Source organism: Homalodisca vitripennis, chromosome 2 (genome assembly GCF_021130785.1).
Source record: "Homalodisca vitripennis isolate AUS2020 chromosome 2, UT_GWSS_2.1, whole genome shotgun sequence".
Classification (NCBI taxonomy): domain Eukaryota; kingdom Metazoa; phylum Arthropoda; class Insecta; order Hemiptera; family Cicadellidae; genus Homalodisca; species Homalodisca vitripennis.
The window spans coordinates 56,908,849-56,924,674 of NC_060208.1; the positions used below are offsets into that span (position 1 = coordinate 56,908,849).

The 15,826-nt window shown below is 34.8% G+C and overlaps 1 protein-coding gene across 1 annotated transcript in view; it reads right to left on the bottom strand.

Moving 5' to 3' along the window:
- The window catches only part of LOC124354006 (ribosomal L1 domain-containing protein 1-like), a 32,100-nt gene extending 16,923 nt beyond the window's left edge, over positions 1-15,177 (bottom strand). The window contains exons 1-3 of the mRNA XM_046804119.1: positions 14,401-15,177; positions 11,545-11,687; positions 8,647-8,791 (exon numbers count right to left, since the gene is read on the bottom strand). Coding sequence (XP_046660075.1) covers positions 8,647-8,791; positions 11,545-11,687; positions 14,401-14,988 — 876 coding nt within the window. The 5' untranslated portion in view covers positions 14,989-15,177. The remainder of the gene's footprint in view (positions 1-8,646; positions 8,792-11,544; positions 11,688-14,400) is intronic.
- Between the last annotated feature and the right edge of the window lie 649 nt (positions 15,178-15,826).

Below are 15,826 nucleotides of genomic sequence, written 5' to 3' on the forward strand. Positions count from 1 at the left end.
CCATTTGCTTATATATACAATATATTTACGATATACAACATACAATACATATATGTGTTGTTGAATAAATATAAACTTTAGTATAGAATAAGTTCATTGTTGATTAATTTATTATTTGTTTATAAACATGAATATTTCTCCAGTTATTTTCAAACAATTACCAACCTCATCATATTCAGTCTATCACCACCACTAAAATCCAAATATATTAATATGAAGAAATAAAAAAAAGGTACCAGCCCATTTTAAATTTAATAGTTTCATACTGTAGCTCTCATTTTTAACATTACACCACAACATAGTGATAGTGCGGCTGATTTATGCTATACGAAAATATGAATTGCTTTCTGAGTAAATTCTTTATTAAATATTCATCATTCATCTAAATGTCTACAATACTTCGAATCACTGTAATACAATCAAAACATCAGAAACAGTTACCTGAATAGTTACTAAATACAATTCAATAAGTTTGTGAATGCACTACATTTTTTGTAGCAGCACAATATATATATATATATATACTTAAACCCTGTATGAAGTGCTACGATTATGTGAAGTTGAAGTATTGAGTTGAAATCTAATTACTCTAAGTTGATGTCTTATAATCAGAAAGTCATTATTCAAATTTCAATATCAAAATATAAGTAAAACAAGTCAAAATAGATGTCTTATACCTCGGTACTACACTAATTTACTACTTACTGTATTATGTATATTGAAAATGAACCCTTAAAGCGATGTAACCACAATTGTCTAATATATGCCTGTGTTGACTTAGATCTAAAATGCTATGAGTGTAGTAGATGCTATAATACTTTCAGCCATGTTTTGCTGCTTAATGAGACTATATTATCACTCAGTATAAACCAGCAGTGAATGTGTTAATTTATATTATTTTAATACAAAGTATACTTACCTACTCTCCCACTCTATATACCTTTTGTTAACTAATAATCAATATAGTATTGTTAACATAATTGTAACATTTTTAAATAATCTGTATCAATAGGTAAAATGTGCTATTTTATTTATTCTTTTTGTTACAGAGAAAAGGAAAATCAGTTTTAGTTTTTTGTAATAACTGAGCACTAATGTAGAGTTAGGCAGCAAGTATTTGGTACTTTAAGATAAAGAGGCATGGCACAGATATAAACTAATTTACGAGGTCTGTAAAAAAACATTGTGACTTTTTTATTTCCACGGGTTACGTATACTTGTTTTTAAAATTTTTTGTGGCGTTATGTTGGTACACGTCTCTGATGTATGCCAACAAGTTAGGTCATTTTTAATGTTAAGTTAATTGTTGACAGCTGATTAGCTTGTATGTGTCAAAGCTCGTCTTTGATTTGTTCCTATTCAAAAAAATGGATTAAGGATAGATATAAAAATTTGTGTTTTCAAAGAAATTAAGTGCATGGACACACTCCGAATGTTGACTGTGGCTTATGGAGGAGATACCCTGGACCAAAGCAACGTTTATCGGTGGTACAAAACGTTCTCAGAGGGCTGAGAAGATGTGAACAACGAACAGTGTGCTGGACGCCCAAGTAAAAACGTGCAAGTTCAGTGGAATGTGAAAGTTTTACTTGTAGCTTTATTTGACTGCAGGGGTGTGGTGCATTATGACACAGGTTACAACGGTCAATAAGGAATATTATCTGCAAGTTATGCGCAATTTGAGTGAAGAAATCCACCAGAAACGCCCGGATTTGTGAAGAACAAAATTGGCTTTGCACAACGATAACACCCCTGCTCACACATTGTTACTTGTGCACGATGTTTTGGCCAAAACAAACACACTAATGATACTGCAGCCACCGTATTCCTCAGATCTGTCCCCTATGACTTTTTCTTGTTCCCGAAACTGAAGAAAACCATGAAAAGTTGACACTACACTACGGTTGACGAAATAAAGACGGCATGAAAGGAGCTGAATAAAATCGCAAAAAGGATTTTTTTATGTTCTTCGAGGATCAGAAGAAACGTTAGCACAAGTGTATATCTAATAGGAATTACTTTGAAGGGGACAAAATTCAAATTGATGATTAAAATAGAATATGCATAGGTGAATATGGCTTTTGCCTATTGTACTATAATTAATGGTTTAGTTTTTAAGTTCTGAATCTCAGGTGTCCGTAATTTGTTAAATAGAACTAGAACAGAGTTTTTTAACTATTAAACTCTTTGATGAATGCACCAAAAGAAATCAAAATGAGTGCAAATGGCATTTTTTATTAGGCCTCTTATGAGAGAAGATGGAAATAGTAGGCTAATACTGAAAACTAATGTGTTATGAAACTATTTTAGAACACCTCTAGTTTTTCAGATAGAATTCTTATACAAATCCTAGTTCTACATGGTAGCATCTAGTAGGAATGTGTAGATTTTATGCGTAACAGTTTGGTGTGTGTTTCTTCCTAGTGGACTGTTACCAGCTAAATGTGGGTTGGTAACACACATTCATTCATGTTATCAGTGAGTGTGGCCTTTCATAGTGTACAGCATATGCTATACACTTACAACAATATTAATAACAAATTATTTCTTGTTTTATTCTTTTTGGCAACTATTTAATCACAACCCTACTTATTTATAGTCAGTTATTTACCAAAAATACATAACTATCTTAATGTCTTCTATAAAGTATTGCTCAGCAGCACACATTTTTTGGAAATCTAAAAAAAGATTCAATCTTATACAGCCGACTCTCGATAATTCAAAACTCTTGGTAATTCAAACGAAAAGGCCGGTCCCTTGAAAAACTCTCGCTATTTCGAAATTTTTCAATGCATTTTGATACACTCGGTATTTTGAACTTACCGCAGAGGACAGACTAATTTTGAACACGCAGTAATTCAAAGTCTTGTCGGCGGAACTCTCTATAATTCGAAATGACGTAAACGAATTGAGGTTAGGCCGATACAGAACACGCAGTAATTTGAAGTTCACTCGACAGAACTCTTTGTAATTCGAATTGAGAGTCAGCCGGTGGGAAACACGCATTTCAACTTATTCCGGTCATAACAAGAAACTTTGCATCCTGTGTCCCAGAGCATACTATTTGCAATGTTGGTTATGTTTGCGCCGTGTTGTGTGGAAGTCGTGTTTGTTGTGTGTAAGAAGTGTTTGTCGTGATGGCTACTAAGCAAAAATATAAATGTACAGTAGAGTCCCGCCGATCCGAACCCCGCCAATCCGAAAATCCGCCTAATCCGAACACGGCTAGGAGAAAATATAAAATTGCTAAAAAGGCAGGAAAATATATTAAAACCAGTTATTATAGTAAAACGTAAGTTTTTATTTCTCAAAGCATTTACTTACTGATATATAGAAACTGAAATTACATTTTGAAACGTTAGATGATACATACATTGTAACGGAATTTATACTGTTAATAAATGAAACATAGTACTGTACTGTATTTATAATGTAACAAACCCCTACGCAAGGCTTAGCAAATAATTTGTACTTTAACTTGGACACAATAAGGGATAAAAACGTAAAACAAAACACTGCAAAACCCAACACTTTCTTAAGACCTAAAGTCAGTGATCTTCTTTTGACGCAACACACTAAAACGACTGGACGATGCAATGTTTCGCCAACGCCGAATGAACATTACGTCATTGGGAGTAGCAGCGGCATGTTGCTCGACGTAGCGTAGAGCGAGGTCAAAGGCACTTGCAGCTGCGCTGTGTGGAACAATATCGGTAGTTTGGGCGTCTCCCTCATCCTCACTGCTACATGAGTCATCAGCTGGACTCCTTGCACCTGTGCCACGATGTCTTCGTCTGTGTACTCCTCGAAGCCTTTGTCATCTACAGCCGTCCACTCATCAACACACTCCTTCTCTACATTTTCGCATCCCGGTATTTTTTTTTACAAGAGGAAGAAGTTCGCATTCATTTACCGGTGGAACAACCTCTTCCAACAAACTGCAGATCAGGCCAAAGATTTTTCCAAGATTTCTGCAGAGCTCCTACGCTTGTGTTCTCCCAAGCCTCTGCCACCCAGAAAATTACATCTTTGATCGTGATTTTCTTAAGCTTTTGGAGAATTGTGAGGTCTTCATTTTCCTCAAGCAGGCTTCGGAGCAGCTTTTTCCGATAATTTTGCTTCAACGCTTGTAGAACTCCTTGGTCCATTGGTTGTATGATCGAAGTAACGTTCGGTGGTAGAAAAATGGCTTTTATATCACCAATAACCAGCTCTAAGTCATCCGGATGGGACGGAGCGTTATGTATGAGTAACAACGCTCTATCAGGCAGTCCATTTTCTTCATTGTAGGCTCTCACGTTGGGCACAAATTGTTTCTCAAACCATTCTTGAAACAAAGCACGATCCATCCAAGCTTTCTTTTGGTTTTTTATAGTAAACCGGCAGAGCGTTCATATTCATGTTTTTAAAACATCGAGGTTTTTTGGATTTACCGATAACCATCAAAGGTATCTTATTGGTGGCGGAAGCGTTGCTGCATGCTAATACGGTAGTCGTTGCTTATCCATTTTAAATCCTGGAGCGGACTTTTCTTCTCTTGAAGCTAGGCTCTTTGTTGGCAACGCTTTGAAATTTAGCCCCGTTTCATCAGCGTTGTACACTTGCTGGGGTGAGTAGGAGGATGTAATTTCTTTGAACTCCTGAAGATACTCTGCGGCTGCGTTGCTGTCTGCAGACATCTTTTCGCCAGTTACAGTCAGTTGCCTGATACCGTGCCTTTTTTTCCACCGATCTAAAAAACCGCAACTAGCCGAAAATGACGGATCGCCTCCCATAAGGATGTTTAGTAGAAGCGCCTTTTCTTTAATAAGAGGGCCGGTAATGGGAATGCCTTTTTGTCTCTCTTGAGAAAACCACAAGTAAAGTGCTTCATCGAGTTTGTCATACGATGACACAGTAGTAGTTTGACGTTTTTTTCTAGAGTGTTTTTACTTGTAACAGAGCAAAATTGTTCGATTTTTGCCCGCTTCTTTTTCCAGTCACTGATCGTCGCTTTACCGACACCAAATTCAATTGAAAGTTGAGTAGCACTTTCACCATTGTCTAGTCTTTTGAGAACTTCGAGTTTTTCTTTTAAACGTACACGAGTTGTGTTTTACGTTTTCTAGCCATAATGATATCGGATATACGCACAGAGCAGAGCAAAGAACAAACAAAACTGCAAACCACAAACTACAGAATACACAGTAAGAGCACGTGCTGCGCGTATGGAAGATTGCACTAAACTGTCGTCTCGCCACTCGTCACCGGGGTGGGTGGTGGAGGGGATAGGGGTGAGGTAGTGGCAGTCCAATAGTTTTGCGCGCCACACTGTTTCAAGGTCACCGACCAAACTCGCCCCGCCCACCACAGACAGGTGGCTTCTACTATATAGATTCATTACGCACAAACAATGGCACTCAGTTTCGACCACGCGATGTTACCGTACAAAGACAGGAAGCTGTAATATTATTATTACGTTTAATACGTACTTACTATTGTTTATTGCATTTGATTATTGTATGCATTTAATTGTTTTTAAACCACGTAAATTGCACTTGACAGTTGATAAATGGTACTATTAACAAAAATCCGCCTAGTCCGAATTTCCCGTCAATCCGAACAAGGTTCGGTCCCAATTAGTTCGGATTGGCGGGACTCTACTGTATTTCTCTTTCGGAAAAGAAAGAAGTGATCGCGGCGGTAGAAAGTGGTAAAGCGAAGTCGGAAGTTGCAAAAACATTTCAAATCCCTGCGAATACCTTGTCTACCATTCTAAAAAATAAACAAAAAATAGTTGACGTGAGTTCCGTAGCAGAAAGAAAAAGAACGACAAAAGGTGAATATCCTAGATTAGAAGAGTGTTTAGTCACATGGCTTAGACAGTGTAGAGATAAAAATGTTCCTGTTGGAGGTTCGCTTTTAAAAGAAAAGGCAAAGGCATATGCTAAAGAGCTTGGCATCCCCAGCTTTGCAGCAAGCGAAGGCTGGTTGACTAATTTCAAAAAACGTAATGGTATATTTTTTAAAAAGGTTTGTGGGGAAAGCGCTAGCGTTAGCGACAGTGTGTGTTCCGATTGGCGTGCAGAGTTGTCCAGCTTAACAGAAAGTTATGAACCACACAACATTTTTAACACCAACGAGACCGGCTTATTCTTTAAATGCATGCCGGACAAGACATTTACATTTAAAGACGAAAAATGCCACGGAGGAAACATAATAAGGAAAGGTTAACTCTTCTGTTGACTGTTAACATGGATGGTTCCGAAAAATTGAAGCCCCTCCTCATCGGGAAAGCAGCAAAACCTAGGTGTTTTAAAGGTATCTATCTAGTCATTTCCCGTAACCTACTACTCGAACAAAAAGGCGTGGATGACAACGGAGTTGTTTAACGAGTGGTTAAATTCATTGAACAGCGACATGAAAAAAACAAAATCGTGAAATCCTCTTATTCCTTGATAACTGTTCAGTTCATAACAACCCTCCAAATCTCTCGAATGTGAAACTTCACTTTTTTCCACCAAATACAACATCCAAGTTGCAGCCTCTAGACCAAGGCATAATTCAAAACTTCAAAGCATTTTACAGACATGAAATAGTCAAGATTGTACTGGATGGAATTGACAGTAATGAAACTCCAAACATCTCTATTCTCACAGCCATGTTGATTGTTGAAAAAGCGTGGAAAAGTGTGAGTCAAACGACAATATTTAACTGTTTTTGTAAGTCTGGATTCTGTGTTAACACACCCGATGAAGAACTTCAAGTTGTGCAGCCAACACCTTGGGAATCTCACCCTGTAATAGGAGATGTTCCATTTGAAGATTTTGTGCAAGTTGATGACGAAGTTGCAGTATGGGGAACCCTTACTGATGCTGACATCTTGGCCGCTAAAGATGAAGAACAACCTGATGTTGATAACGATGAGGAAGACCAGGAGTTCCCGCCTGTCACACTGAAGGAAGCCAGCACATCCTTAGAAAAGCTGCGCCATTTTTCTCTCCAGGTAAAAGCATCGCAATAAACTACTGTAGTTAGCCTATCAATTTGTTAAACTGATTTAAAAATGCCATATTCTCCAGATTGCAATTTATTCATCATTTTTTTACTGAATTTGATGTCCGAAAGTAGCATAGACTTTTTTTAACCTTAGGGTCTTAGGGCTGTAAAATCAGCTGTTTGTTTAGTTGAAAACTTCAATGTAAATACTGTATGTCATAAGTTACAATACAACCAACAAATTACATAATTTTCGGCATTTGTTACGAAATACGCTGTGACAGTTGTTTTCTTTCTTTTCTTTGCAGACAGAAGTTGGGCCGGAAGTGTTCGACGCACTATTTGTGTTAAACAAGGTCGTCGATGAAGCACGAGTCAACAAGAAAAAGCAATCAAAGATAACAGATTTTTTTCAATTAATCATTAGAAATTAATGTTCTTTAACCTTTCCAGCGTTATTGACGCGGATCCGCGGAGGGCCACTACAAGCTCAAAACGTCATTGCCGTGGATTCGCGTTTTTGCATTCTTTATTTTCTTACTGCTATGTTAGTTGAATATTTTGCTGCTAGATGGTTCTAGTAGTCATGCGACATACAGACGGGTTGCCCCGCCTCGAATTCTGTTACAATGGGAGTGGCAGTTGCTACTAATTGGCCAAACACTGTCTAGCGGGCGTGGCCCCGCGCCTTTCACAAAGTCATTGACGGGAGCTCCCGTCAAGGCATCTAGCCAGTTAGTTAGTGGGAAGCGTCCGGTACACGCATATGTATTTTGGTTATCGCTAATTTTCTGTTGTTTCCTATTCTTTTTAAAGTAAATTATTCATATTATATACAGCAGTTTCCAGTATTTATTTAGTGTTTTTTACCATTATTCGTGTGAATGGCGAAACCAGACGATTCGGAATTTGAAGATTCGGTAATTTTGAGCAATTACTTGGTCAACCCCAAACTTTTTCATATTTTACTACGGTCATAAGGATGTTATCAGAAAGCAAGAAACATAATTCAAGCCCCGCAAGGCTGTCCTACAGGTTGCCGAGCGATAAGAAGGTTCAAAGTCCACGCGATAACAGTGGCTTGCGGGAGCCGCGCGGAATGTCAGTTGTGACAGCCCGCCACCAAATAAACACTCTTTGTCTACTTTTGTATTTTTCTAATTTTATTGGTTTGTAATATAGTATATGTTTATCTATAAAACTGTGTTTAATTTCCATACTTACTGAATAAATAAAAAAATATTGGTGACAACTACACTGCTATTCTACGATATTCTCAAAAGTTAAAAATTAGCGTAGGAAAATCTAAAAAGGGTTAAACAAAATTTATTCACCGTTAAATAACTCTATTTTGACATACAGAAACGAAAAAAAATTTAACTTTACACATTAGAAATTTAAAAAAATTGTAACTTTATCAAAGATCAGGTCTAATTTTTCATGACGCTTAAAGGGTTAAGTTTTGTTAGTTTGCCGTATGACATTGTGTGTTTAATAAAAAAACTCTTGGTAATTCGAATAGTTTTCCTCTCAATAAATCGAAACTCTCGGTAATTCAAAACTCTCACTAATTCAAATTTTTTTTGCATGTCCCCCCAATTTCGAATTATCGAGAGTCGACTGTACTATAAAACAATTCCTTTGATAATAATCTATTGGAATTATTACCTTTTGGATATTGTTGATGCCGTTCTTTTCAAGCAGGTCAGTGTAATGTTCAACAGCCTTCTCTGGGTCGTTTTTGGAGCCCTTCAAATCTGCAGTGATCAACAACACATCTGATAGGTTGTTTACTAACGGGTTTGGTAGCTGGCTGTAACATAACATTTCTTCTAAAACAGTTGAACTCAACACAAATAAATCAGCATTGTTTTAAATCACCTGCATAATTATGTCCTGCTATGTTGACTGCAATGTAACTTTATTCATTACTGCATCAAAATTATAGATACACAGTGAAGTAAACTATATGTATTATCCATCAAGCATTCATGTGTATGCAGTAGATGCATTATAGCATCAAGGCAATATAAAATTGAGGGCCTGTATCATTTCTTGTCTAGTTTTGTAAAGCCTAAAATTTAAATGGATTTAAAATGAAATTTATTGAATGTAATCAACAACGGAAGTAATGGCTAAAATGTACAATGATTTAAAAAAATGTAATTTATTATCTTTTAAATAATAAAAGATATTGATTTAGCTCCCTTAACTGACTGTAACTACCTTAAATGTTCTACATGCATTAAAATTGTAATAATTAGAAAGAGTGGTTACTTTTTCAAAAACCAGCACAGAACCACTGTTTGAATCATGTATTAGATTTAGAATTGCAAAATTAGAAATGATGTTATCTTCAAAAAGAATAAAACATCACAACAATAAATATGTATCTTGAGAGAAAGATATTAGCAAAAATTGGAGTTTCACTTGATCCATACCGTTTCAAAACAGCTACTCAAAATCTTTCTTTTTTTAATTTCTGGTAGTACTGTATTTAATACTCTGGGCAGGCGCTAAGGATGTGCCTTTACGTCGCCAGATGTATTTGTAGGAAATGTCACAGATCTACAATGGCCAATATTCTTATATAACTGAAGTTCGCCTTTCTCATTACAAATAGGTCCCACCAACTTCCAACAGTCAGAAATTTGCCACCAAAGGATGAAGAATTTTGAGCTGTACATTTGGGTATATAATACTAAGATGTAAGGAGAAATATTAATAATTTCAAGTTTCTTTACATAATTTAAGTAGAACAGTGAACCAGAACTGCTTCTTATTGTTTATTTATAAGCATGTATGCAAATAATTCATTTTTGGGTAAAATTTATAATATTTTTGGTGTTGTGACTGTATAAAGACTCTGCTAACGGATAGAGTGGTTACTACCACTCTTATAGGAGTGAACATCAATGTAAGGACTATGAAAGGCTGTCCTCAAGTTGGCGTCCTTTCTCTCCTTCTGTGGAATCTAGTTGTGGATGACCTACTTATGTCATTGAACAGTAGTGACGTCTTCACACAAGGATACGAATATGGCATTATAATTCTTAGAAGTGGCAAGTTTAATACCACAATGCTGACCAATACAGCTCTGAACATGGTGTGATGGGTTGGATCTTAGTGTCAATCTTGCCAAGGCTGCTGTAGTCGCCTTTACAAGAAGGCATCAGTTGGAGGGTATTGGTCCATTTTAAATGAAAGGCTCTTCCATCAAGTTTAAAGTCTGAAGTTAAGTACCTGGGCGTTATTCTTGATAGGGGTCTGAGCAGGGAATCCCATCTTGAACGGGTTGTCGTGAAATACAAATAGTCCTTGATGCAATACAGACGTGTGATAGGCAGGTCTTAAAGACTTAATGCTTTTATATTGGCTTTATGTCTCTGTGATTAGACCTGCATTAACATTTGAGGCTGTTGTCTGGATGCGTAGGCCAATCTGGCTAGCATTCAAAGGATGGCTTGCCTTGCTATGACTGTGTCTTTTCCAAGTGCATCAGGTGCAGCTTTAAACTGCTGTCTCTTTGGACATTGTCTTTCAGGCTATTGCCATGAGGAGTGCCTATGGTCTTCAGCAGGTGAGAAGGGTGAGGCGTCTCTGGGAATGAAATACTGATGACTTGGCTAACTTGGGCTCAGCGTCCAACATGAAGAGGCTTCAACTGTTCTCTGTATTCTAGATGTGAATCCTTTGGTCACAGATATGGCTTTTCCAATCCCTCGTGTAGTACATTCACTATAGTTATAATAAAAATTATAACTATAGTTTATTATACAAATTTAAAAAATAATAAACACAACTATAATTACTGGACAAATGGTATCAACGAATTGTTCATACATGTTAGTAAAACAACAACCATAAATTAAAGGGGTGCAAAATAATCGCATTATCAGCAAATAGTTTTGTGATTCACTACGAGATCATAGCACCTTAAGAATAGTTTAAAATTTGTAATTATTGCCAAAATATCTTTCTAACAATATATATATATATATATATATATATTATATATATATATATATATATAGTATATATATACATATATATATATATATATATATATATATATATATATATATATATATATATATATATATATATATACATATATATATATACATATATATATATATATATATATATATATATATACTATATATATAGTAATATATATACTATAATAATATATATATACTATAGTAATATATATATATATATATATATATATATATATATATATATATATATATATATTACTTAATTTTGTAATTAACTGCAAATGGATTAAAATATGGAATTTTTATGTAATTCAAGTCACATCATATGACAAAGATCTTTATTTGGGATTGTTTTCTCCGGTTAATAATATTCATGTCAAACATATTTAAATTAATTTGTTCTAAAAACTGTACGGCAATGAACAAATGCAAAAAAACATAGACTTAAAAACCAATACCATCATAACATATTAGGACTATTTCATTCAGATTGAAACTTTCTTCAGTACTGTAAATTAACCTTGCAAGCACAGTTAAAGATACTTGGAATTATTGTACTTACAATCTAAATTGTTTGACTGGACAGTCTGGTATCTTGATGCACTCCACTTCCATATAGACCGGTTCTGGAAGATCCAAAAGTGAATCATTTTGATTCAATTTCAAACTTGTCAGTTTTAATACACCAGCCACAGCTCCTGACACCTTTTTGAACAATGCATCATAAAATTAAACAATGTCGAGCTAAACTCTTAAATACAAGGAATATGCCACAACATGAGTTACATAACAGGCTTCACTGAGGTTGCATTCAAAATTTAAAATCTATAGCCCATACAGAAAAGAAATTCTTACATCCCTCAGCAGATAAAGAGAAATTGTGCCAGCCTAATGAGTGATAGGTCAATCAATGATGCTTAGTCATAGATGGGCATGCACCATCATAGAACTTATTCTAGTCAGTCATTCTCGAGATTTTCGCGGACAGACAGACAAAAATAAAATTTTCCACCGCCCTTAAATGATAGGCCTTTCGAACCAATGAAACACCTATTTAATTATCATAGATTTATTTATTGGTCAAATGTAAAATATTTAAAGAAATATGATACTAATTATTAATTTTGTCTTGCATTACATTGATATCTGAAAATGTTAATTAAGTTAAGGCACCTTTTAAAGCAATACATCATAGAATTAAACATTGTCACATTGAAGATAAAAGAGAAATACGCCAATCCATGTCACCACTTTCTAACCTCAAAAGGTCAGAACACACCCTTTAAAAGTAAGGTAATTCTAAGCAATATATGGGTCAACCTCGATTTTTCTCATATTACAATATAATGTTCCAATAGTCAATTAGAAAAGGAAATGACTAGAATTCCTTGCCGGAAAGCAGTTATAGGGAACAGGCAACCGCCAGACGGTCATATTGCTTAGAGTTACCTATTAGTGATCAGGGGCGCTGACGTGATCTGGGCTTCAAATTTGGAACTACTCGAGTTAATTTTTTTTCTAAAAGAGCAAGCAGCGCGAAGCGCTGCGCAGCGGGCAGGCATCGTGCGTGATCCTTTTTTTTATTAAAAATTTCTGATAAATTGTTATTACATATTACAATATAATGTAGGTAATGTATTTAAAACAATTTTAAACACATTATTACATGCTGGAAAGCAAAGTAAACCAATATAATCCGCCCAATACAAAATCTCCGTAAAAATCTGGTAAAGGAATCTGTGTCATTCCTTTGGCCTGAATCAATTCAGTATATACGAATATCACGCACGATGCTTACCCGCTGCGCAGCGCTTTGCGCTGCTTGCTCTTTTAGAAAAAAAATTAACTCGAGTAGTTCCAAATTTGAAGCCCAGATCACGTCAGTGCCCCTGATCACTAATAGGTAATTCTCGCGGTTGCCTGCTCCCTATAACTGCTTTCCAGCAAGAAATTCTAGTCATTTCATTTTCTAATTGACTATTGGAACATTATATTGTAATATGAGTTGCCTGCTCCCTATAACTGCTTTCCGGCAAGAAATTCTAGTCATTTCCTTTTCTAATTGACTATTGGAACATTATATTGTAATATGAGAAAAAATCGAGGTTGACCCATATATTGCTTAGAATTACCAAAAGTAAATATTTTGTAAAGATTGAGATATAAGTTGGAGAAATACAGATATTCATAGCATAGGTACAAATCTACAATAGGTTTAAGATCTGGCTGTAGTGACCAACCTTCAGAATATTACAACCCTCATTCCTTAGAAGCTGCAAGTATTTTCGGACCTATTGATTTTACGGCCCAAATGTTGAGTTTGTGAATTATGAATAATCTTGTACCTCAAATATCTATGAGTTGATTTTCATAAAACTCCACATACACATTCAAGACATAGTCCTATATTATATTACAACGCTAATTGTTAGGCGGCACCTATTTTAGAAGCTATTTCAATTTTATGGGCTATATACTGAACAAACATATGGATGGTTCTATACCTCAAACACATTTAAGCCAATTTTGTTACAGATTCTGCAAGTTATGGATGGTTCCGTACCTCAAAAACATACCAGCCGATTTTGATAAACTTTGCATACACATTCTAAACATAGTCCTCTACATTATATTACTACCCTCATTATTAGTCTACACCTATTTTTGAAGCTGTATCGATTTTGCAAGTGAAATACAGAATTTCCAATATCCCTCGAGACACCTACCTTTAAAAGCTCAGAAAACATGAACTTTTCATATATTTATTATATATAATACTTATTGTTTATACTTAACATGTATGTATATATTTACCTACTTATAGAGCCAACAACAAGTAGTAGACAGGGGCAAAATGTCCTCCATCTCGACATCGCTTCTGTTTGGAAAGCACTGATCGCCATAATGACATATAATATTTTTGTAATTATTGTTTACATTAAAACTGCTATAAGTAATAAGGTGAAATCATGTGCTAAGTTAAATAAATTGTAATATCGAATTAATGCCTTAGGATAAAAACATTGAACAATTAGTTAAAAACAACCGAAAAACGAGTGTAGGCCGCTTATCTCTACCCCTAAGATATCATAAAAGAATTAGTTAAAGAACATGTAACCTATTAGGCACTTCATAAAAGTCCAACATGCACAAAGTAGGGACCTAAAGACCCATCAGTCCCTACTCGGTGATACCATATGTAGGCTACTTACCATTCGACATAATGAATATTCTATACTTATATTAATGTACATACTCTTATTAATTTTGTGGTAGTTAAAAGCGTAGGTACATCTAGGATACCTAGAAAATATAATTACTAGTAACGAAAAGTATAAAGGTCTATAATTATAAAATACCTTGTCTACATAACTAACTTTAACCCATAAAGAAACTATTGAATAAAATTCAAAATTACCTTGGTTGGGTTCAATCTGTTTTTTTTCTTTAGTTCTTCTGATTTCTTTATATTTGATTTTATTTCTTGTTTGCTCAATTCTTTTTGGTCGGTTGTAGATGAATCCAATTTTAATAACTGTCTTTTCTTTAACAACTTAATTTTCTTGTTTAGCTTTGAAAATTTTTTCTTTTTCTTTAGCTCACTGTTACTTGATGTTGGTAATGATAACTGCGTTTTGTTCTTTGATGTCTGCTTTAGGTTACTGATGTTGTTACTATTTTTTAAAGTATTGTGTGTAAATACAGGTTCACTCTGATTTGATGACTTCTTATGATCCCTTAATTTAACCTGATCTTTCTTAGGTGTTTTTGGGGATGCTTTGATATCCCTAGACTGAAACTTTTGCTTTTTATTTGGTTTAACTTGGCTACCCAGGTCTAAGTTATTGCTAATAGCAAGTTTGAGTTTTTCTTTACCCAGTTCACTCTTTTTATCTTTGAATACTTCATGACTTGGTTTAAACTTTTTCGGTTTTATAACTTTGGATGTGGTTGGTAAAATAGTTGTCTTTTTGGAAAGATTTACAGTACCTGTTTTAACCTTCATGGTGGAGGTAACTTTCAATTAAAATTAACTGAACTTATTGCACTACGCACAACATACACATTAAGTTTACTGACTACGTTAACACAGCAAGAAAATGCAAACCACGTGTTTATGTTTCGGGTAGGTTAACGTCGTCAACCACAAATTCACAATCACATTCACAAACAATTCCAGCCAGTGAGGGAGTTTCAATAAAAAAATAAAAAAAAAAAACGCCACTCAGTGTGTCCATTAGGAAAATTTCTTGGTACTAAATTTCTCTCAAAAATGATCCAAATTTGTTTGTAAATGTACCAGATGTATATTTTTCATTACATTAACGTGTTATGCTTATAACCTTCGACTTTCCAGAGAAAATAAATAAGTTGAAACTTATTAAAAAAATTGATATTTTAAATATATCGACTAAGTTCATTGATACACTATTTGGTTTCAATATGGTACCGTAGCCATTAAAACTTTAAAACAATCACAACTTCGTTCTTTATAAATCGAGAGAAAAAAGTGTTCTGAAATGCTTACTATCACATTTCCTAAACCGTATGTTATAAAAACTTGTTTTGCTTCTCAAATAGTATCCGAGACATTGAGTACACATAAGTCCAATGAGAATAAATTACTATTAATAGTTGTCACACAAACTACCGACTTCTTCCGACTGAGCCAAAAGGACGATTTGAAGCAAGTTTATTTATATATTAGCTATTACCCGCGTCTTCATACACAATTTTCAAAATCAAAGTTCTTATACCTACTATTTAGCAAAGACACTATCGCTACCTTGGTTTGACAAGGTTCCAACTGTCATTTTTATGAAAATTGGGTTTATTTTATAAAA